The sequence below is a fragment of the Actinia tenebrosa genome, unplaced genomic scaffold (assembly GCF_029948245.1).
Source record: "Actinia tenebrosa isolate PJP-AT-01 unplaced genomic scaffold, QUT_ActTen_1.0 PGA_scaffold1__47_contigs__length_23844297, whole genome shotgun sequence".
Taxonomy (NCBI): Eukaryota; Metazoa; Cnidaria; class Anthozoa; order Actiniaria; family Actiniidae; genus Actinia; species Actinia tenebrosa.
This window is the reverse complement of record NW_028292578.1, coordinates 16,333,732-16,357,647: the sequence shown is the minus strand read 5'-3', so window position 1 is coordinate 16,357,647 and position 23,916 is coordinate 16,333,732. Positions and strand designations below refer to the sequence as shown.

Genomic DNA, 23,916 nt, shown 5'->3' with positions numbered 1-23,916 from the left:
GAATGAAAGAAAGAACAAACGGAAAGAGCGAAAAAATAATAATAAAAGAAAGGAAAAGAAAGAACGAAAGGATGTAAGGATTTAACAACAATGAGATAAGCTTCAAAAAAATTTAAATAAGAGAAAATGAAAAGTATGGAGAAAATGAAATAAGGAATTAATCCTTCCTGTGGAAAAATTATTGGGTATAATATAAGGATTTTAACTACAATTTTTTCAGTCATCTTAATTTTAAAGGGCTTTCAGAATGCCGAGAGCATTATTTTTGCTGAAAGTCAGTATTGATAGGTAGACTAAGAAAAGGTTATGACTATGACGATCAGTATGCCATTTACTACAAAATGTATATGTACTTAGTGCGGATCATTTCGTTTGCCAATATTAACATTAGATTCTAATCACCTTTTTTATTTATTACATTTCTGTAAATTATGTTATTTTTTCATTATCACGGCCAGGCTTTTCCCACAAACGCACAGCAAATCGGACCAAATTAAATGCTTCTTAGCAAGCAAAAAAATTAGAACTATAAACTAAGGTTTTAAATACTAAAGTGCTAGGCATTTAATTTTAAGCTCTCGCATCATGGAATATTAAATGTTTGAATATTCTATCTAGACATTTTTTTATTTTCACTCGTATGATAGGTGTCACTGGGAAAGACAACACTTTTCGTGACATGCATTAACATACAAGTTGACTTCTTTATCTCTTTCATTCTTATATCCAGCAGATTTTTTGTAGAATCACGATTTCAGAAACAAAGAGAATCAGAAAGAGTGCTAGAGCAGTCCACGAATCAATGCCTTTTAAGAATTTCTACAGTCTTTAATTCGCGCATCTGCCAAGGATATTAAATTTTGAGAATGAGATTGTAACATAGCACCTGTTTGGTGTTAATCCCACACAGCAAGCTGCCTATTGATGCGATTCAATTCGTTCAACGTAAATATCTTTTATCGCATTTAACTGGCTTCCTGAGTTGGCTATCGCAAATTAAAACGATTTGTCTGGCCTTACAGAAGCAGTATAGAGATCTATCTTCAAGATGTCTGCTCTAATGCAGGCGATTCTTCAGAGACGATGGCGACAAGCAAGACTTCTTTTAGATTCAGGTTGCAACGTTAATGGACGAGGTCCCAACGGGAGAACCCCAGTGATGGAGATTTGTTTTGTTGACGACGAGGCCAAAGCAGCTGGACTGGCAAACGTTCTTCTTGAAAGAGGCGCTAATCTTGACTTGAAAGATAACGAGGGACGTACGGCGCTGTCGAGCGCTTGCTTGCTCAACAGAAAACGACTTTTTCGCTTGTTTATCAAGACGGTTGATTTTGATTTGAATGCCAGTGATGAGGAAGGAAATACAGCTCTTTTTCATGCTATTAATGCTGGAGATGTGCACGTTGTTAAGCAACTGGTTGCTATGATGTTGCATTATGGTATTCAAATAGATGTTCTGAACAAAAAGGGAGAAACGCCACTTATTTATGCTTTGAAGTCAAAAAAGCGTGAAATTGCAGATGTCCTGGTTCGCCAAGGGAAGGCATCGCTTGAAGCCAGAGATCTAGAATTCCAAAAAAGTGCTTCAGAGTGGAGAGACGAACTTAATCCAACAAAAAGAAAAGGTTTAAAATTACCTTCAGCTTATTTAAGAAAGTATGGAAGGCAGAAAACGGTACAAAGAAAACTAAAGCTTCAAAAGACAGGAAGCGCTAAGAAATTCGAAACACGACGGGTTGTTTTACCAAAAACTTCACTAAAACAACGACCTGCAACAGCTCCTGATAGAATACTCGCACCGGCCTTCTTCACGCCCGTGAAAAAAAACCTGGAAAAATTGTACATAATATACAATCAACAAACGACTGGCTCCTATCGCCCAGGGTATAAAACAATTCAGTACAAAAAGCCCGAACTAGACAACACATATTCTCCAGATAATAGAAAGCCTTCTAGTAGAGTTGGGGTCTCGTTCAACCAAGTTAATGAGTTGAGCATTAAACTACATGGATTGTACAAGAATTCTGCGCATGCACACAAGAAGAAAGTCCTTGCGCCTGAAAGCCTGACAGGATTGCCCAGAATTGATTCGGATAACTCACTGACGGGGCGTTCGTCTTCGAGGTCTTCTAGAAGAGGATGTAAGATTATCAAGGACATAACCAAGACTGTTCGCCAGTTTGATAACATGAAAATTGTCCGTGAAGATACGAGTGGAGATACAATTAATTTACCTAAGTAGTAGTGATCGCATGTAGCCGAACCCGATCATTCCCATGATGCCTAGGGAACGAGGTAGAAAGCACACAAAAATGGAATCCGAGCCGCGATAAATTTCTTTCTGTGAAGGAAATTTGAGTTAACATTTCGGACCGCAAATATAAGTCAAAGCAAATATGTAGTATTTATTTAATACAAGTGCAATGGTCATAAATCAATGTTATGTAAACATGTGTATGGTCTGTGTATGGTTTTAAATTAGGATGTTTAGCTATTGATGCATAAATGAAACGTGAACATATTCAGTTGTTGAAATTTTTTTAAAAACTGAGTTCCATGTGCCCATTAGGCCATCACATGCATTCTAGGTGCGGTGGACAGTGGCGGAGAAAGAATCCCAGATTAAACTAGCAACGCATCGAGCATTCTTGTACCCAGACCCTTCTCGTTTCTAGCGAAAAATCGAATAGAAACGAGAAGGGTTGTGTACTATACGAGAATGCGCATCCAGCCACATTAACTAATCCACCTCAGTAAACAGCTCAAAACAACGCTAAAGTTTAATGTTCTTTTAATATCATTTCCAAAGTAAACTTTATGAGATTCAGACCTTGATTATTATGTTATTTATATAAATTTGACAATTTGTTTTAAAGAAAATAATGTTATTTTTTATAAATATTCGAGTCTTTACGAAAGATACTGTAATGTTATTAGCTAACTGTAAAAACTTAATGTAAAATAAATTTCATACCGTAAAAAATAAGTTTTTCTTTAAGGTCTTGTATTATGTTCGATTTTTTTCTTAGTTACTAAGCAACCGACTTTTCCATACATGCACAGAAGACAATATTACGCTCCCACTGATCAATGTTGTTTGATAGAGATTTGTCTTCCCTGAAATGATCTGAAGACACAGGAAACATATCAACCAAACCACACACGCAACCACTGAGTAACAAGGGGGGGGGGGGGGGGTGGAGGTTTTGGTAGTAGGTAGAGCTGTGTTTTAGCAGAGTGTTTTTGGTTCCTCTTATCAGTACCTTGGACTCCAGAGGTTCTAGTTTGCTTCGAGTTGGTTTAGGCGAGACCTAGGGTAATCCAGCAGAGATAACGACTGCATGTCATCAGTAAATGTATGTTTAGGGTTTATATCGCTGTGATAATTTTACGCTTTTACAAGTCACCTCTCAATGTGCATCACTTCATGGCAACTTCTTGACAGTAAACCAAACACTGATAAATTTGAACCAAGAATGTTCACGTGGTATCAGTCATGACGTCATGTATCACATGACATGAACGCAAGATGCATGTCGGGTAACAATAATATAATATTTTCTTTTAGTTTAGTGTATGAGGTTAATTGTATTCTGTTCCAAAATACCGATCACCAAAGTTTCCTGAAATATAAAGAGAGAAAAAAAAGTAAATCAAACTGACGGAATCAGAAATATAAAAGGAAAGTAAGAGATGTATTTCCATCAAAAATCCGAAAATCATAAGCCTCAAGCGAGAAACACGAACCATCATTCATCAAGAACAAATTCATCATATACCACTAGATTAATACATAAAGACTTAAGAATACGAGTATTGTAAGCGTCATATATGGCAGAATCGTACCATTCGATCGTGGGAGTTGAAACACTTTTATAAAAGTTCTCTAAAACTTAAACCTGTTTTTTTGTGCAACGAATGTCCCGCGCGCGCACGTTATTGAAAACGTATGTAACTCAACTAAGTGGTGGCAACACTGAGCGCAAGAAGAGTAGTTTATGATAGAAACGAGTCGAGATCAATCAAGTTGCATATTGCTTAAGATTACCAGAAGAGGACGTTAGGAATCATTTCCCGCGAGAATGAAATGTTAAAACTACATGGTCATGAAGCCAAGCAAACGAGATCGAACCTACCAATTCCAGGAATGATGTGGTAGAGTGAGTTTATCGTTGGATCAACTGCTGTCGTTACTATTTTAACCTTCGGGTAGGCGTATGCAATCGTGTGGACTCCTAAGAAACCAAAAAAACCCCACATTATTCAGCGTGAGACGTCTGCGCCTGATTATGTCGTCATTGCGTTTGCGTCGCTAATGATGATGTTGTTGATGATGATGCTATTGATGATGTGATGATGATCTTGATCATGATGATGACGACGATGATGATAATGATGACGACGACGATAATGATTATAATGACGATGATGATGATTACCACGATGATTGATTACGACGATGATAATGATAATGATGGTGATTTGATAATGATGATGATAATGATAATAAATTATAATGATGATGATAATTATTACGACGATGATGATAATGATGATGATAATGATGATGATGATAATGGTCTACTGACCTGATTCAGCAGCGATGAGTGTAACAAAAAGGATGTTTTCTTCCTTGACTTCGTGATCCTATAATATCCCATGACAGACATGATTCCATTAGTATCCATTTGAAATTCTGACGCTAAGAAAATAATATTGTGGATACGTACCAAGAGAACTCGTATGGCCATAAGAGCTGGAAAAAATAATAACCAATTAATGAATTACATGATTCCATTAATGAATTAGTTTAGTTTAGTTCAGTCAGTCAGTCAGTCAGTCAGCCAGTCAGTCAGTCAGTCAGTCAGTCAGTCAGTCAGTCAGTCAGTCAGTCAGTCAGTCAGTCAGTCAGTCAGTCATGCACAGTCAAGTCAGTCAGTGAGTCAGTCAGCCAGTCAGTGATTGAGTGAGTGAGTGAGTCAGTCAGTCAAACTGATTCAGTCAAGTACTACTTATGGTCACAACATGGGGTAGGCTTCCTCTTTCAAGCTGACACTTACCTGCAGCACCTGTTGCTATGGTAGCATCCATCAGGATCACGTGATCTTCACTGATATCTTGCGGTAGTCTAAGGTAATGAAGCTGGAAGTTAAGCGGAAAAAATTCATAAATATCATAACCGCACGCGAGTCTGATTCTTTACAGATGAGTTGCGACACTGATATGGTAGTTCAGAACTGGACTCACATTGGAACACTAATTAGAAAGAAAACAAGTAAAAGGAAAAAAGCGCGCATGCTCGAAACACAAAGAAGACTACCAGTATCTTTCAACTACCCAGCTCGTCTTCGCCATAAAAGTGGATCAAGCCCTAGACAGCTCTAGACTACAAGATTGGGTCCAAGCACCCCAAAGACAGAGGAAAAATACCTCTGGTTCGTCGGTTTCATCGTTGGTTTGGATCAGTATTTTCCCAATACGAATTTCCTTACAGACAGACTCCAAAGCAGGTTCTAGTGTTTCTCCAGCACGCAGTATCGAGACGCCGCACAACTAAAATATAACATAGCAACAATAAGTATAAACGTCATGGGAACCCTTTATACATTATGAAAGCGTGACCCTGGTACAAAGGTCATGGGAACCCTTGAGGAAAAGTAAGGGGGCTTTGAAGAAAAAAAAACACACAAAGAAGGGGGGGCTTTAATAGTATTTGCTGACTCAAAGGGGGTGGGGGTTGAAACAAATAATTAAGGTATGTCTAAAAGGTCACAATGAGGGGGGTTAAAAAAAGTTTTTTTTCGATTTTTCCTCCAGCCCACCCTGAGGCATAATTAATGAACAGTCCCTAATGTTGAAAAGATCAATGTAGCCTGGTCTTGCGACGTAAAAAAAAATAAGATGGAGGGAAATTTTTATGGGATTACTTACCCTTTTGCCAGCGAATTTTTTACCATCGTAAGAATTCCCGGCCGGTGTGGTTACAGTTAGTGGCTGAAACAACAACACCGAGAACGTGAATAACTTAACCACCCAATTTTGATATCCCCTTTGCTCAGCGTTAGCCGGCCTCAATGGCGTATAAATGTGTTCTTTTTTTCTTATTATTGAGGCCTATTGCAATGTAAGGAATTTAAGGAATTTACGGAACAATACTAGTTGATTGAAATTCCACTGGTTTTGGTTGAGTGGGCTGAATATTTTAACGCACAACTGATGATGAGCAAAAGATAATGCGAAACTGGAGTTGTCGCTTCTTTTCATATAAGCCTTTTCATAGTTTAAGAATCGATTCCACTGCACATGCGATTTCATCCCGAATTTCTCACCTTCTTTTGTTTAATTAAGAACAAAAGAAGGTTTAGACAAAAGAAGGTGAGAAATTCGGGATAAAATCGCATGCGCAGTGGAATCGATTCTTAAACTATGAAAAGGCTTATTGGGAACATGCTTTTGCTTGGAGTTCAGTGCGTCGGCTTGCGTCGGTGCGTCGCTAGTGAAAGCAAGGGTTAAAGACGAAACTAATTTCTAATGATTAAAATGTGCGTGAAAGTTTATATTTAAAATCGTTACAACATGAAAAGTACTTTTCTTAGGATGGCCGTTAACTGAGCCGCAAAATTAAATGAACATTTGGTCTAAAAGGCTAGTGTAAAGTTACCCGCTATTAAATTGGTTTGACTCAAGAATGGCATTGGATGCCGGCAACACTTATGTCACCAGTAATTTGCACAATACAGAGCATGCAATCCATGCGCTAATGGTTACGACAATTCATACTTTATACTTAGCCAACGTGTGCACACGCAACGAGGTGAATTTGATTTTGATTAACGGATTTGACGCAAACACTTGCCCCTTTAATTCCATAACTTAAATGTTAAGCTTGAATGTGGTAACGCAATTTCTCTAGGCAGATATGAAAACCGTTATTTCTTGTTGTGCCTGGAAGGCGTGACAGCTGACCGCCACACCGTACCCACGTGTTAGCACCAACACACATTAAGACAAACGTGGCCACACATTTAACACGCCCTAGACACCAAATAGCTTCACATCACAACATGAGCGGATAACCCGTTCTTTCATGCAATAATCATTAAATCGATGGTCTTTAGTGGCGTTGGCGTCGTCTCGGACGATTCTCGAGCATCTTATGGAACCATACCTCTAACCCCAAACCCTTAACTTTCTGCTAAGGCGACTAAGAAACCATGGCTATATCATGTTGACTCGCAAAGACGTCAAATGCTTATTTAGTCGTGAGAAAGAGACGAACCACATTAGTTGTCCAAAGACTCTGACAGCAATATCAGTATTACTAAAATATCAAATCATTTTTTTAAAAAATATCCCAACTTATCAAGTTTTTTTCAACAATAAAGACTAGAGCGGTAACTAGTTTTTTTTCAACGGGTTTTGATTTTGAATTTAGAAGATGGCGTACTTTCTGTCTTAATTCGCTTTGAGAAAAATTTTGCTTAAATATGACATTAAAGAAAAGAAAAATATTCAATTTTTCTTTGAAAATAAGTTTCATACTTGCGAAGGCAAGACTCTGTCATAGAAACAGACTCGGTCGAGGCTTTTAGTCGCGTAAATTATAGACGCGTTTTATTTTAGCATCAAAATTACAAATAATAATAATTATATGATAACAAAGAAAAATAGTAGCCTAGGGGCAGGTAATCACTTGTGGATTTTGTGAACAAATGTCAAAAACCAAAATTTCAAAATTTTGAATTTGAAACGAAAATTATCGAATATTAGTCTGTAAATTCTATTCAAAAGCGATTTAAGATAGAGATTAAAGAAAGTTTTTACTTTCGAGAAAGTTAAACTGATTGAAAACTGATTTTAGATTTTATTTGATCCACTAGGAGTTCCAAAACAATACTCCCTAATCTAACGAGACAAAACGGTCCTTGACAATGCTACATGTTTGAATAGAATCCATAAAATTCTCGTTATAAAAATATAATTTTCACTGTATAACTTGTTTCACAGTGTTTATTCTCGATTCAGTAGAGTTCAGAGGTTCTTTTGTAAAGACTTAAGTCAATATTGGCTTGAAAATAACCAAGCTTGATATATTGTTCGCTCAATAAAGGAAAATTTTGAAAACGACTGCCTAAAATGTTGCACAACTGAGTCAACAGAACGAACCAGCTGAAACTACGGTACGAGAAGGAAGAAGAAAATCATAAAAGCAAAAGTTTCCTTTGTTAAAACACTAGGATGTAGTGTGAATTCATAAAAAAATTGAGGTCTTTTGTGTACAAAACGTCAAACTGTGATTTTCCAAGCGCGTTTAAGATGAATACCAAACTTACAAATGACATTTCTTGTGGTATTGTATGAGCTGCTAGGAGAGTGCAAATTTCTCCTGATAAAACAAAAACATAGATACAGATATATAAACATGAATTTTATTTATGCAAGCCAAAAAAAAAACTAACAAGTCTTTTTGCTGTTTGGTTTAGTTTACAACCTGCCACTGTCATTAAGGTGGAAAATTCATTTAGTTTTTGAAACTGGTCTTCAACTTTTAATGAGTCGAATAGAAGACAAAAAGTCGTCAAAAATCATTATTGCATGAATATATTATTTGTAGCTAATATGAACAAACAGTCGATAGAAAACGATAGTTTCTTTAACTAAAATAATAAAAAATACTAAGAGAACATTTAAGAGAAATTAATTCATGAAGGATTGAAAGGAAAAATTAGAAGAAAAAAAACAGAGATTTTACAGCTGTTGAAAACGAACGTCTTTTGTGACACTTAGGTTACTTGTCAAAACAAAAAAAAATATTTTTTTCTGTTGGTGAGAAAATTGAAACAATAAAATCTTAGGTGATTTTTCTTGTCACTTTTTCGTGTTTCGAGGAAATTTATTCATCATAGTTATAATAAGCCTTAAGCAATAACACTAACTATTCTAGAAAATAAAAAGATTTCTAACTGAGGTAATCTAGATATAAGCAGTTATTACTAAAACTCCCTTGTCAGCCAATGAATTTTTTTATTGAATTCAACAAAATTTGAGACGTAGAGAAATGATTCTCGAAAATTCTCAACACAGAAAAAGTCTTTTAAATGTTATGATACTGAGTAAAAATATAAAGATATTATGTCAAGATTACAAATTCGAGCGCTTAAAACAGTGTCAACAAAAAGGAGGTTAAAAAGAATCGTTTTAGATGCCCCAGTGGGATGATAGATCAGTTGAATAGCAACAATAGCAGTACCCGTCAGGAAGCCCCTTGAAGCACCGCCGCTACATGGCTTTTTGTAAGTCTCTGTTGCTTTATCTTATAAAGCGACTTTCAATATCGATACCCGTATAATTGGGATTCAGACAAAATGTGCTGGTCGTAGGTTCACGCTGAATAAACTACGTCCCGGGTACCAGACTTGATATTAAAATACTGGAATCAAACAACGCTATAGTATTTTACTTGAGACCTGGTTTTTGCACTATCTTCAATATCGCTATTATTTGGCCATATTATAATTTGAAATTCTGTTTGATAGTATTTTTAAATGTTTTTATTATGAATTTGGAAGCTGTTTTTTGTCTTGCAAATATCAAACTTGCCCTTATCTAGTAAAGTACAAAAGCGGAACGTAAAGTGGATAGCAGAGACAATATAGATGGTAAAAAGATAGTCGAGGACAGGGAATACTATCCGTCTTCCCAGCGTTTGAATCAAACTGAATACTATAAATATGTGTTAGCAAAAATGGAACGAGCGTTAAAGTAAAGATGTATAAGATTTGCTTTTAATAATACTGAAAAAGAACTAGAAAAAAGAAAAGAGGAAAAATAGGAACAATGGACAAAACCAATGTAAACCGTCTGTCAAAAAAAAAATCTGGTGCCCAAGATATGCGACAAATCAAACAAAACCAACGCATACAATATTGATGAGGACAAACTCAAACCAAAGAAAATTATTTTGCTTGGACACTGACAAGTGACAGTACAAGTCAAGCCTTATCACGTGACTTACCTTAAATGGAAGAAGCGACAAGGCATGTTCAATGAGGATCCTCATAAGTCTTTTGGAATAAAATATAAAATCATCTCGACTTGTCATCTCGTCTCTGCAATTAAAGATCAAAGCTGGGATCAGTATCTTGCAATCTGATTGGCTGAGCCTGAGCTAACGTGGGAAATACGAAACGCGCGATAGTGTTGGATTGTCCCTCCATGTTTCCGAAGGAGATAGTTAGGTTGCCATGTTTTTTCATTTCAAAAACCACATCCATAGAAACCTATCCTGGACACTGGTAACGCCCGTTGTTGGTTGTAACACAGGTTTTCCTTCTAAAACGTTACGCAAAATACCTTGAGAGATACTGATTATGATCTCAAATTTTATCTTTACTCTGAACAACCTCCTGGCTAAGCTAAGTCAGGGTACGGCTAACTCACAGATCGAACCCTGGAACATGCAACATCTGGGCTGATCAAAGTCGTGTTGTTTCACCAGTGCAGAATAAGCTCCCCCCTCTTCCCTCCCCCCAGGCCGAAGTACTAGAATTGAGCAGCCAGCCTATGCACATTAGTCACGTGATTGGTCATTAAGACTCTCCGCGCGAGCAGCAAGTCTGGCGACTGTATAGCGCTGTATAACGAGTTTCTTACCTTATTATTGTGTGTAGGCCTCGTACTTGGGGTGTATTTTCGACAAGGCTTAAGCTTTTCGGTAATGGTTGGCCATGATGAGCTGATATTAAACTGGATCTAAGTATAGAAATCAAACAGTGATCTTGAAATAATTAATGTCAATGGCATTCACAAAATTCATGAAAACTGGAAGAAAGTTAGAATGGAAGGGACCATCAGACGCCTATGTTGGGAATGGGATTTTCAATCCATGAGAAGGGCACTTGTAGATGAGAGTAAGGAAGAGAGTTCTCTTTCCTGAGATATGTAGCCCCACCCCTCCCTTAAGCTTGTCTCTTCGTCCATATCTCATTCATATCCTACTATATTCCTTATTGCTGATTTCTCAATTTAATCCATGTGTCATTCCCTTGAGTATTATTTCTTTTGTTTCGCAGTATTGCTTGAGAAAATACATCAGTATAGATGACAATCAAACAAAAATTTCGATCTTAAGGGAAAACATAACCTAAAATGGTCCCACAGTATTCAGTAATGATCTATTTAATTTCATCTAGTTGAAAATCTACAGACAATCAAAACCCTCAAAGGTACAAAGAAGTGCTTTTACGCATTAAAATGCTGTCTTCACAGAAAAAAACAGTCGGTTGCTCTCACCTGAAGTTGAAACCCCTCTGCAATAAAATGAACACTGAAAGTTAGATTTCAAAATACTGAGAAATTGGAGAAGTGGATGCAAAAAAAAGTGAGTCTGGTTGTTTCTACCTGTTCAAGCTGCGTTTTGACATGCCTTACTATCAGGTCGATTGCTACATCATTTTCTCCACCTAGAGGTAATAAATGCAGTGTTTAGAAGTCCAAAGAACACAACTAGAATCCTTTCAAGGGGAAACCAAACAGTCAGTCAGTCAGTCAGTCAGTCAGTCAGTCCGTCCGTCCGTCTGTCAGTCAGTCAGTCAGTCAGTCAGTCAGTCAGTCAGTCAGTTGTTTCGTAAGTAGATAGAATAACTAGGCCACATAATAGGCTTTAAATACCTCGAGGGACGACAATATCTGCATAGTTGACTGTTGGTGCTATGTATTTATCAAATGACTAAAACAGAATAAGCAGAAAAAGAAGAATGATAGTTAGTAAATCGTGCTATAATAACGAATATCACTATCTTGCAGTACTCCAGTTTCAAATACTGTTCCAAATAACTTATTGCAGTAAAGGTTCATCAAATGTCAAAGTATTTCTATTAAACATTGAATTGGTACATTCTATTAAATATTTTGATCCTAAAATGAGGCTTAACCTGGGTAAATAAGTCTACAAAAGGTAAGAAGTTCCATCATCATTCCTACTTACAGGCTTCACAAATGCGTTATATTGATGTAACACTCCAGATAATTCTCTTCCCCTCTCTGTTATATCCCTTTTTAACCTGAAATTAAGTGAAAAACCTTAGTTATTGTTTTCATGTTTCTCGAAGTGAAATAGAAATCCCTTTTTTTATACTTTTTTTTCAAGTACTTGTAATTTTGTGTTAGGTTTCATGGAGGGAGGAAAACTGGAGAACACAGAGAAAAACGACAGGGCAGAAAAAACGTTTTTGGTCTTTCACCATAAGGATAGCTTTTTACGTATTTAAGCTCAATATTTTGTAAACACCTTCTTTGGAGCCAAATAGCGAAATAAAAAATGCGACCAAAATCTATTGAATGCATATTCAAGATATAAAGCCGTGTACTTTGGGAGAGGTGATATTTTGATCAGCAGTAAAACTGACATTTTTATGAATACTAAGTAGATTTACTCTTTGAATTCGACAAAATTTTGTCACAAGTTTCGAGCAGCAGTGAAACAAATGAAATGCTTAAAAATTTGGAGTATTAAATAAAAACTTGTGAAAGTAGCGGGGTTTTCGTTTTTCTGCCCTGCCGAGAAAAACCCTTAAATCAAGAGAGAGACCTAAAATACTCTACTCACAAGTGATTCAGAGTCTGAGAACTTGAGACCTTAGAGATGAGAGCCAAGTGCACAACCATTATGCTACTCTAGATTCCTGCTTACCTTCTGGCTAGTCTTATGTCAGGATCTGTGTCAACAAACACCTTCAAGTCCATTAACTAAAAAAAATGACAGTTTTTTTTTACTCTAAAAATAAACTTTTTTTCCTTTCATAATTAAGCATAAAGGTTGAAAGGATGGTATTGCAGCTAGTTTATTAATCAGGGTGAGTAAGTCAAAACAGCACACACTAAGAGATTCACGCAAAGGTTTTAACATAAATGCTGCCAATACACACAAAAAATTGGTCTCAAGATCAGCATCCTGCTTCCATAAGGCTTGAGACCCAGTATACCACCAATTCATTCCCACCCCCCTCCTCCCTGCCATTCCATTAGGGTGTAGTTGGAGATGGGTGAGGCTTAAAATCAACCCCCTCTGCTTGGAAATCCTACTCTTCCATCAGGACATGGCTGGGTTTGTACTAGCAATGTATTAGAAATAAATAAATTGATAATTATATTTTTTATTACTAACATCTCTAAGCTCCTTGTAGGCAAATGTCATGATCCCCTCAAAGATAATCACATTGGCTCCATATAAATCTTTCTGCAAGAGAGACAGAAACCAAACAGATTCACTACATGTGGGCATATGAGGTTGGGGTAGGGGCATCAACATCAAAAGCTTCTTTGAATTCCAGATGAGTAATTTTGAATCTACCCAAACTCAACAACTCAACACAAAGTACAGAATTGAATCTCACCCTTTCTGTAGATCGGCTGTGATTTTTAAAGTCATAAACTGGAATCTGCAAAGCATTAAAAAAACACACACATTAAAAAATTAAATCCTCCTATGAAACTCAGTAAAATAAACCTATTTTTCATGCAGAGTTAATTACTCTGTCTTCAGCTATCTTCAGCTTTATAGATTTTTTATTGACTTTTCAAAAATCTGACAAATACCACCCCCTTTTCCCAAAAAAATTTGACGCTTTTTAAAAAATTAGTTTTTTTATTTTTCCAACACTCAAATTGATTTTATATTGAGGCTTTGCACCATCAAGTGAATTCTTTCTTTTGTAAGAAGATTGTGTTGTTCCTCCCATCTTACATGGCTGCCGTCACGTGGTGGTGCAAAGCCTCTATTGCAAAATGTAAGAGAAGTATCCTTATTCATGGCACAGAATCTCTTGGTATTTTAGCTCTAAAACCACCAATAATCATCAAAGAAATGATCTTTTATTTGTATGTAGTACCTGCACACTTTTTCCTTTCTTTAATCTTCTTAAAACTTTACAAGCAAGAGTAGCGTCAAAAGCATCTAAAAAGCAAAAACTAATATTGATATATTTTTCTGCTATGGTATAATATTGTAGAAAACCTTTATATATGTATTCAAATTTAACCATAGCATTTTTGCACCATAAGCTTTTTACATGTAAAACAAATCTCTACCAATATTATAATCATCCTATGACAATTATTTTATTTCAAAAATTTCTGAATTAAATAATTCCCAAATCAGCGACAAGGGTAAACTTCCGACATGAAGTTAACCTTAAGCTTAGAAGTAATAAAATCTAAAAATATTTTTTGAACAGAAGACCACAGGTACACAAGAGACCTTATCAACCTGACAAGAAAATATCAGAGGTGGCAAGATGGTTGCTAAGCAATAGTTATTGGTAAAATAAAATAAACAGCAATATTTAAAGAATATATGATGAGGAGATTTTATTCTGAGGAGATCTAATGAAAATATTTTTCTGCCTTTTTTTCTGCCTTTAGGGTGCTTGTCATTATCAGACACCTAGAGGCTGTAGTTTGAAAAGAAAAAAACAATCATGGGAATTTTGGGAGATAGACTAACTTCCTGCTATCCTACAGCAATTATGACAGGAACTAGAACAACTTTCAAGATAAAATTCAAGTATTATCAAGAATCTTGAACAGAGAAGATGAATGGAGGGAAGGGCAAAATAAATCATCGTGACCACCTTAAGAGTTTGAAGATAAAATTAAACAATAAAAATAGAAAATTGGAAAGATAGAATTTAGAACAGGAAGGAAAGGAAAAACATAATTTTCTGTCATATGTTAAAACTTGCTCTGTTTATGGAAAATAGTGGTAAAAAGACAAAATTTTCTTGCTTGTTTTATTGCCTTCTCAAAGTCAAGATTTCCCCCTTGGAATCATTGTCTCGGATTCCGTGCCTAAATGAATTTTGGCCTAAGTGTCGCAGTCTCATAAATTCTTACTTGGACCATTCAGCCCCTAAGAGAAGATTCTAATGTTTTATAGTAAAACAATGACAATATAATAAACTAGTGACAACTAAAAAAAAGATATTTGCAAAATAAAAAAAAAATTAAAATTTAATGACATCTAGTCTTATGAATTGCAATCTTAAGAGACTACTAAATCTACATGCATTTTAAGAGCCATAAAGCATGAAAATACGGTCAGTTTCTTATTAATATTAGAAAATGTTGTTTCATCAGAAATGAAGGATTAAGCACCAAAATTTTTAATTTTCTTCCAAAGCTAATTACAAATAAAAAAATAAACAACCTTTAATCTGTACCATGATGTCATAAAATGACAAGTGGGGATTATAATTAAATTTTATAGAAAATCTTAAGCCAATAAAATATAATAAAAACTGGAGTAAAGGATGCTTCAATCAGCTGATAAATTTCCTTGCTTTTGAAATGAAGGCTTTAGAGAAAAAGAATTATCAAAGATTTTAAAATTGACTAACCAACTTGTCATCGAACATAGCAATAAGCTTCCAAAAACTGAAAATTATTCATTTTATTTTTGTAATTATTTCAAATTGGGAACATAAAAGGAATAGTTTCCGAAGAGTTTTTATTTAAAATGGATTATTCTTTAAATATGAAAGCAAACTTGTTGACAAAGCAGCCAAATGATTTCTGAAAAACACAACATTGATTTTTATCAACATGCAAAACACTTCTTTGATTTTTACAAATCAATATGACAATTTTAAACAAACAGCATCTGTCAAAATGTTTAAATTTGGTAAATTTCTCCAAAACGTATTAAAAAATCAAGATTATTTTTAAAAAGTATCAATTGTTATTTGTTGACATCAAGAATTTTAGGATATTTTGGGATTCAATATTGAACATTTTAGCAATACTGTTTTACTATTTGGGGGGGGGGGGTGAGTGCTATTGTTAATGTCTATTCTTAGTTTGGATTTTCAAGAATTAATGCAAAACCTTTTTAAAATATAATGATTATTAGTTAATATCAGTAGAAATTAGAATGTTTTGTTATTCAATATTTGCAGATTTAGTGATGATTTTTGGAAAATAATTATTATTACGTGAAAAGCAAACAAAAGCATGAGAATTTTTGAGAATTTCTAGACTCTCTGATGGGTTCTAGGAAACAATGGCTTCTTTAAAAAATTTAATTCAGGTAGCAGTTGGGTCTTTAAAACAGCCAAAACAAATACAGCCAATTTATACTCTTGCTCATAATTTTCAAATCAAAAACAACTTTAAAAATTTAAATCAGGAGACTTGGACTTTAATTTTCACTGCTCTACTGCCATATTTCAAAGCTTTATTTTTCTTGAGAAAATGTCACAATTTTTGTTTATGAGGCAAATAATGACAACTAGACAATGGTAGTGATTGTCAAAAATACATGTATGTTTTACTGTTGTTTTCGATATTCTGCGAACTCAGTAGTTACAAGCTACATGTTGAAATTTGGTTTTTCGCTGCCATCAATAAAAAAGAATCAGAACCTTTTATGTTCTTTACTGGCGGCAGTAAAAAACCAATTTTATAACAAGCCGTTGAAATGTCTGAGTTCGCAGAATGTGGAAGACTACATTAATGCATATAAGAAAGAGTGGAAATTTGGGAGATTTTATTTTTTGCCAAAAATAATTTCAACTATTAAAGCTTAAAAATGATTTTTTTATTTATTATTAATTAAACCAAGCTGTCACAAAAGCTGAAAAATTTTTGATTGAATATAGGAAATGTTTGAAAACAGGAACATGCATGAAACAATAAAAGGAAGTTAAATTTCCGTTACAGTGCAGTTAAAACATGCGATTGGAAAATGAAACCTACAATGGTTAAAGAGGATGTTGCGCAGTTTTTCCTTGAATTCTGCTTCCAGACACAACTTTGTATGGAACAGGTGGAACACCTTTCACATTGTCGTTAATAAGGGTCAGAGATCAGAAATCCTCTGATAACTGAACAAAATTCTCCAGATTAAACTACCATGATATTTTCCTAATATTTCAAAACCTTGCTGGTACTCTCAGTCTAGTTCATGATCTTTTCCTATTAATTTAAAACTTAACAAAGACCTGGCTTTCACTGCTGTGAAGCTTATGGCTTAGGTCACAGGTTTGATTTGTGTAGTTGGTTTAATGTGTTATTCTCCTTGTTTGCGTCCAGGTCAAACAAGCACTTATAAAATAATGTACCACTATACTACCCATGCTTCCCATAAAGTATAATGATCCTATAACTTGTTTTTAGTAAAATCTACAATAATTATTCTCTCATGGGGTAGAGTTGTAAAGGTGATTTATCATCGTTCATAAGTCATTGGCCAATGAAAAGACATCTAGCCACAGTTAGCAAAATAGATTCCACTTCAATCAATATCAAGGTAGCATTTTCTAAAATGTCTTAGATATTTTGACATCTAGTATTAAATCCTGTGATAAATTATTATGCCAATGTGTGATATCAACATCTTGAAATATCCATATATGAGGTCTTGGCAATTTAGATAATGGATGTCACTGAGATTTTCAAAAATATGATATTATAATACTAATACTACTACTAATAAAAATAATAATACGATAGCATTTAAATCTCTTGTAATAAAAATTTAAAAAAACAACATAGAAATGGTTTTGTGAATCTTCCAATTAAGAGTCATTTAAGAGACTTTGCTACACATCTATCTTAAGGCGTTAAAAGCATTATATTCATGAACAATATCCCCATTCTTTGGTATGTGCTGTTGGTAACCAAGCCTAGTTATACCTTATTGGTGTTAGGACCGTGAATCTATATTTTTATTAAGCACTTATGAGATTAAAATTATCATAACGCAACACAATAAACAATATCAACAAATGTCATAAGAAATCATGCACGACATTGATCAATGCATTTTGTGCCTTTTGTTTCACATTCTATTGAAATGCTGAACTATGCTTGAACTGTGTTTATGAATACTAGTGTCCTTGATTGCAGAATTGCTGTCTATGTGAAAAATGTAAAGTTTCTTGTTACTTGGACTCGGCCCACCAGAAACCTGGATTAACCTCAATACTCAGAAATCAACATACCCTGATTAGAAAGATATAACTAGCTACAAACTAGTGTGAGCTGCATCGGTGTTTCTAATGAAACAGTAATGATGAAAAGGTAAATTATACACCGTGAAAAGATGAAAAAACTTACTGACGTTTCGGACGCTAGTCCTTCGTCGGAGTAAAAAACTCCGACGAAGGACTAGCGTCCGAAACGTCAGTAAGTTTTTTCATCTTTTCACGGTGTATAATTTACCTTTTCATCATACCCTGATTAGATAAAATCTAATGACTAATTAAAACTTTTCCTTTGTCTTCAGCCATTAACAAAGGATTTAAGCACCAAGGATTTCAATATCACAACTCTTAAAGACCAGACTCTCGCAAACAATCTACTTTTTCACCCTTTTTCAGCATCCTACAAAATATGTCTTCAAAATTATTTTAACCAGTACAGTTAACATTGATAAATCAAGATATACGGCATGTGATATCAGTATTACATGTATAGATTAGAGTCGAAATTAACAATAGACAAACAAAGACTATTGTCAATAGACTACTAACTACTTGGATAAAGTCCTAAATGATCAATCATATAATATCAAGAGGTTTGGCTCCTATATTCATTAGATTTACAGATAGCAGGGTTACAAGTTAGAAAGAGTGTTAATAGTAATCTTACTAATAAGATTGGTATCTAGTAGAAGTGGTTTTTATTATAGCATAGAACACAACTTTTGACTCATATTATTATTGAGCAACACATTAACCATAGTTGAATAGTTAATGGCATTATTTCTAAGTTAATGGTATGCTTATTGTTTGTCTGAAATATAACTATATAACTACACATAATATTACCAATAAAAAGTAATAGATTTGAGAAAAGCCTGGGCAAATTAGAAGTAAGATTCACATTATTAGAATTTCTTATCTTTCCTAGTTGTTTTGTTACCTGCTCATAATACAGAGCTTACAGAAATGAGATACTAGAAAACAATTCCACATTGTCTAATGAAATGACAGGCTTATAAAAACAGTTTTAAATGGCTTCTGTTGGAAAACTGATCCAATATAACTTTCAAACAAGAGAACTAGTAAGAATACCCCTACTGAGCTAGTTCATCTTTAGTTATTATGTGAATTATATTTTAATTTGCTAAAATATCCTAAAATTTATAGTTTAGAAAAATGGATTGTCGGAACTTCTAGTGTTTAAGTATCCAATTAGACATAGGAACATCTGGTTAAAGATCCCAAAAGAAAAGTGACAAAATAAGTTTGTTTGCCCAGGATATTCAATATAACCATACTTTAACCCTATGGATATACTATTAGCACCCCAAGGTGCATGATAATACACCCAATTCATCTAATGTGTTCCCCTGCAGTAGCACCCAATAATATACAGCTATTCCAGACAAGGTTGGTTGGGGTCTTGTTGCATGTACCCTGTTATAAGCTGCATGTTGAATGTTGCATTTACTAAGCTTGAAATCTATTATATTCATACTTAAATAATGAGGGTCTTGTTGCATGTACCCTGTTATAAGCTGCATGTTGAATGTTGCATTTACTAAGCTTGAAATCTATTATATTCATATGTAAATAATGACAGCACAGAAGACAATATACCGGAAAAACATGTAGACAAAGTTTGGGAAAAAGTAATATTGTTGTGACCTTTCACTGGTTGGATTCACATCACCGAAGTGCTTTTCAGGCTTGGTGCGCAACATGCAACAAGACCTTCACTAACCTTTTTTGAATTAGCTGTTGTATTATCAACAATTCTTTTGTTCTTACCGGGATGGTCAAAATTATATTCATTATTGTTTGCTTGTTCATGTTGTTCTTTGGTTAAGACCTGAAAACAGATTTATAATATATATATATATTATATCTATATTTTTTTAAGAGAAGTTTTCTTCTTTTTCAGTAATTTCAACATACAAACAGGGCTTAAATTAATGGCTGGACATTGAACAGTCAAATCTTTCCTTTGCTAGTCATTTTTAACAGTAATGATTAGCCAGAAATGAGGTATGACTAAGCAATTGTAAAACTAATTTGGCCTGTAATTGTGACTCAGTGATTGATCAACGGTTATTTTAAGTCCTGTGCATAAATAAGTGCAAGTAGAAGAATAAAAATAAATTAGGATACTGGTTCTCTTAAGAATTAAGAGCATATTATAAATGAGCTAAGTACCTTGTAAAAGGAATCTAGCGATAACATGTTCACCCATGGTACTCCAAGCTCTTCTATAATGTTTGTTGCCACTGTTGTCTTTCCCGAGGCACTCCCTCCACAAAGTCCTAGAAATGAAAGTTCCACGCCATGCTTCCATTTTGACAATACTTATTTCAACCACTTAAATAAATGAAAAACACTGAAATCCCAATGGCATAATCTTAAGAAATTCAGCTTGGAGATTCAAAAGGGAAGGAATTCTATTTCTATATTTTATTAAAGGGTATAGCTTTTATTTCATTTAAGATTCTTTGATGTCTTTTCTCCATTACAAATTCTAGTGACTGGTTTACCATTTTTCCAGGGTTCCATTTATTTTTAATAAATAGCTCACCAATGACAAATGCTTCCTTTAGCTGCCCTTGGGAGTTATACCATGGAGGACGACCTAAAATTATATATTAAATAATAATGAATAATAATAATAATGTTTTCACTGTCAAAATTTACATGCTACTATGTAATAGCCAGTAAAAATTTCAATTTTTTTAAATAAAGGAAAGGAAAAATTGGTAATATGAACTAGTTTTTTTAAAAAGTAGTGTATGTTTGCCGACCCATGCAAGCTGGATGCTTCAAGCAAGTTTGTACTATATAGTAAGCAGTGGCATATCATTTTATTTCATTTTTTATTCAAACTATATTTATGGATGTTGTAGTTATTGTAGTTTTAAAATAAATATCTACGAAGTGCAAATTGAGCGTTAATCACGACATCATACAAAGTCAAAGGTAACCTATAATCCAGTCAGAGCATAATATTATATTTAATTAGGAATGAGGAAAAAATGCATTTTTTTCCTTTTCCTCTTACAAAATTGACTTGCAAAACATCTATGTGGATATCAAGTGATCCATGCACTAGTAAGTTGTAAGTGCTTATTTTGATGCTTTAATAATGTGATTATGCGAGCCATATTCCCTGATTCGAACTCACAGGAGCCTGACTTCTAGACGATTAATTAGCATAATGATTAACAGTTATTATTCTGCACACTATTCATTCATTCATATATGTTTTAAAAAATAAATCTTCGATTGCACGTTACGTCGTCACGGCCTCTGGTGGGAAAGTTGGTGCCATTTAACAAAATATTTCTCTTTAGCCATTGTTATACGGCACCAAAATGGCCCCATGTTATTGTCTTTTGACTCTCTTGGGAATGCTTGCAACCCAACACTAAATTGATAGATTATAAGAGGTTCCTATTTTGGTGCAAAATTCGGGGGGAAAGGAACAATTTTAGTAAATTTAATACTCGATATTAAAGCTGCAAGTAAGCTATTTAATTAAATAATGAAGTTAGTGATATCGCGTGATATTGTAACTCCTTGGTCCATGAAGCAAGACATCATATTTGTGCTTGCTTAAGAACCCAGTGAATTGCACTAAAAAAAACTGCTTGATAAAAATATTTTAAACCCACCAGCAGTGTAGACAGTTTTATTGCTTCTTCGAAAGACCATTACATTGCTGGACTTTGGTTTCATGGGAGATGAAGGGGTTAAGTGTGGCCGCTCTTCAATGCTGAAAAACACACGCAAAATCGAGTAAGACGCTCGAAAAATTTGTTAGCATAGAAGCGAGAATATTAGTAGAAGTACTAGTACCTCTCTGTGCTTCCAGAACTATCGCCATTTGGAGATATAGACCGAGTTTGAATGTCTATTTGGAGTTCTTTTACATTCGAACTGCCCGCCATGTTGTTTTGCACAACGTGGACGGCTACGCATGCTTCAGTAGTTTTCTACCGCTGATGCGTTCCGTAATTCGGGACACTGTCACGCAAGTGTATGTCACGGAATTAATGCATTTGTATTTTATAAACAAGTTGTCATGCATAACGTACTCCACTGCACTGTCAATGTACCTGTCATCTTCAAGACTTCCATTGTATGTCAAAGTCGTTGTCGTGATTTTTGAAGAATGGTCATGAAAACTGAATATTACGTTTCCTTTAGCGGATTCTTTAGACATCCGGAACTTTTTGTCATATCTGGAAGCCCCAGTTTATCTAGATCGGGAGTTTAGGAAAAAAACTGGAAGAAATCTTTCAAATTATATACAATATTACAATTCAAAAGATTGATATTTACAAAGCCTAGTCACTATGTGATAACGTGAAGTTATAAAAGCTATTTAGTAACATTTAAAAATAAATAAATTTGTGCTGTTTCTGGTGTAATCCATTTTTAACACCCTCGTAGGAAAAATATATTTTACGATAGCGATTTTTCATTTGATATTGCTAGTAAAAACTTTAAGATCGACCATTAATTTCAAACAGTTTGATTGATCAGGCTTCGTTGCCATAGTTCTTAGAGACCGAGTATGGAAATGTTTCTTATTTGAGCTTAAAATTGATCGCCAAGTGAACAAGAGGGCTATCTTAAAGCAATATCCGGCCCAAATGAGTTTCTAATTAGATTCATGAAAGCATAATTGTTCAGCTTCTACTACACCAGGGTAACGGCAAAGCCGTAAAAAAGACTCCAGAAAACATGGTTCAAGCAGTAATTGTACGCCATATGCTTCTTATATACAAAAAGAAGCTTGCCAAGTCTAAGAAGTGTTAAGAAAAATAGACAAAGTTGACTAGATAGCATCTTTTTGATCTAAGCTGTTGATGTAGGTGTTACACTGAAAAGAAACTTTTCTAAAAAGTCCCTTTTTTTACAAGGTGACTTAGAACATATGGCGCTCTTTCATTGTAAGTCTTTTGGGTTTTAAGTAGAAAAGAAATTTTGATGGTTATCGATAGTATGCGGTGGATAGATGGGTTGGCTGCAAGCGCGACGCGTTAGGAATTTTGAGAGAAGAGCGTAGGAGGTGAAAGGTTGAATAATGTATGAACTAACTGTCAAAGCTGACTTGAAAGAAAGAAAAAATTATGTTGGTTCAGATGATTTAACATTGAAACTAGATCTTAACATTTATCTCAAAAGCTTGGATTTTGAGTCCTAAACCTTCAGAATTGAGAGCTATGGTCAAGTAAAATACTGTCGGGTGATCAGTTGGTTTGACAGAAAACCAATTTTGGCACGGCTGGTTGACGAACTTTTGTTTCTCGGTAAAACCACTATATGCATTGAAAAGCCATTGTAAAGACACTGCTCCAATAAGAAGCACGTTCGTAACGAGCTCAACTGTTGCTGTGGTAACCTCAAAAAGATCTTGAAATTATTGCTATTTTAGACCTTGGTAGTTGACGATCCATGAAAAATATTCGTACTGGATTTGAATATAGCGTTCCTTGTCAGGGGTATTTTCGAAATGGTTATAGTTTTGCTACAAGGTGGTTGAAACTTTGAGTAATAATAGGATATCCTATGTTATTGCATTGAAAATTCATAATTTGTCTAAGTCTTTATCACCTTTTTCTAAACACAACGGTTTTGTAAGCTATATCACAGCCAATTTTAGCTGTTGTTAAGTCATATTAGTTGAGTAAAACTAGTTATAAGTTTTCAAGACAGGTCATCAAAGCTGAAAAATCCAATCCTTCAAGATGTGTCAAAACAGATGAAAAACGAAAGAGGAACGTAGGTGGGATGGCAATTACAATAGAACAAATACAAAAAATATCACCTCTGAAGGAGGAATAAAAAGTGTAAAAACGAAGTAAATAAAACCCTCGTATATGGTAGTTCCACGTGGAAAATTTTCCCAGTTGCTTGCAGAAGCCAATGAAATGCG

The 23,916-nt window shown here is 34.7% G+C and overlaps 2 protein-coding genes and 1 long non-coding RNA gene across 4 annotated transcripts; 2 read left to right on the top strand and 1 right to left on the bottom strand.

Moving 5' to 3' along the window:
• The first annotated feature begins 783 nt into the window (after positions 1-783).
• LOC116290336 (uncharacterized) lies at positions 784-2,878 on the top strand. The gene has a single exon (XM_031697344.2). It carries the CDS (start codon positions 1,049-1,051, stop codon positions 2,240-2,242), a length of 1,194 nt encoding a protein of 397 aa, XP_031553204.1. The 5' UTR covers positions 784-1,048; the 3' UTR covers positions 2,243-2,878.
• A 469-nt stretch (positions 2,879-3,347) lies between these two features.
• On the bottom strand, positions 3,348-22,262 carry LOC116290335 (uridine-cytidine kinase-like 1). 2 transcript variants are annotated; one of them, XM_031697341.2, is made up of 22 exons: positions 22,091-22,262; positions 21,647-21,747; positions 20,554-20,607; positions 20,178-20,284; positions 19,773-19,833; positions 13,890-13,954; positions 13,395-13,439; positions 13,166-13,237; positions 12,692-12,747; positions 11,987-12,062; positions 11,671-11,728; positions 11,401-11,462; positions 11,293-11,309; positions 10,654-10,752; positions 10,016-10,109; positions 5,932-5,994; positions 5,431-5,553; positions 5,061-5,142; positions 4,731-4,756; positions 4,590-4,647; positions 4,137-4,235; positions 3,348-3,623 (listed from the first exon to the last, which is right to left on the bottom strand). In XM_031697341.2, exons 1-22 carry the CDS (start codon positions 22,195-22,197, stop codon positions 3,583-3,585), a joined length of 1,566 nt encoding a protein of 521 aa, XP_031553201.1. In that variant the 5' UTR covers positions 22,198-22,262; the 3' UTR covers positions 3,348-3,582. The 2 variants fall into 2 exon arrangements, with proteins under 2 accessions (XP_031553201.1, XP_031553202.1); XM_031697342.2 differs by lacking the exon at positions 22,091-22,262 and adding an exon at positions 21,831-22,024.
• Positions 12,786-14,953, top strand: LOC116290343 (uncharacterized). The gene is made up of 3 exons (XR_004196451.2): positions 12,786-12,854; positions 14,235-14,318; positions 14,422-14,953. It is a non-coding gene; the product is annotated as an uncharacterized LOC116290343 (long non-coding RNA).
• Positions 22,263-23,916: the final 1,654 nt, after the last annotated feature.

Excerpts from the sequence above, each read along its gene's own strand:
- LOC116290335 (XM_031697341.2), bottom strand. The coding sequence starts at position 22,197 with ATGTCTAAAGAATCCGCTAAAGGAAACGTAATATTCAGTTTTCATGAC. Across the intron at positions 20,285-20,553 it reads AAAGGAAGCATTTGTCATTG|GACTTTGTGGAGGGAGTGCC; the intron begins GTGAGCTATTTA and ends TTTCATTTCTAG. Across the intron at positions 4,236-4,589 it reads ACTCATCGCTGCTGAATCAG|GAGTCCACACGATTGCATAC; the intron begins GTCAGTAGACCA and ends TTGGTTTCTTAG.
- LOC116290336 (XM_031697344.2), top strand. The coding sequence starts at position 1,049 with ATGTCTGCTCTAATGCAGGCGATTCTTCAGAGACGATGGCGACAAGCA.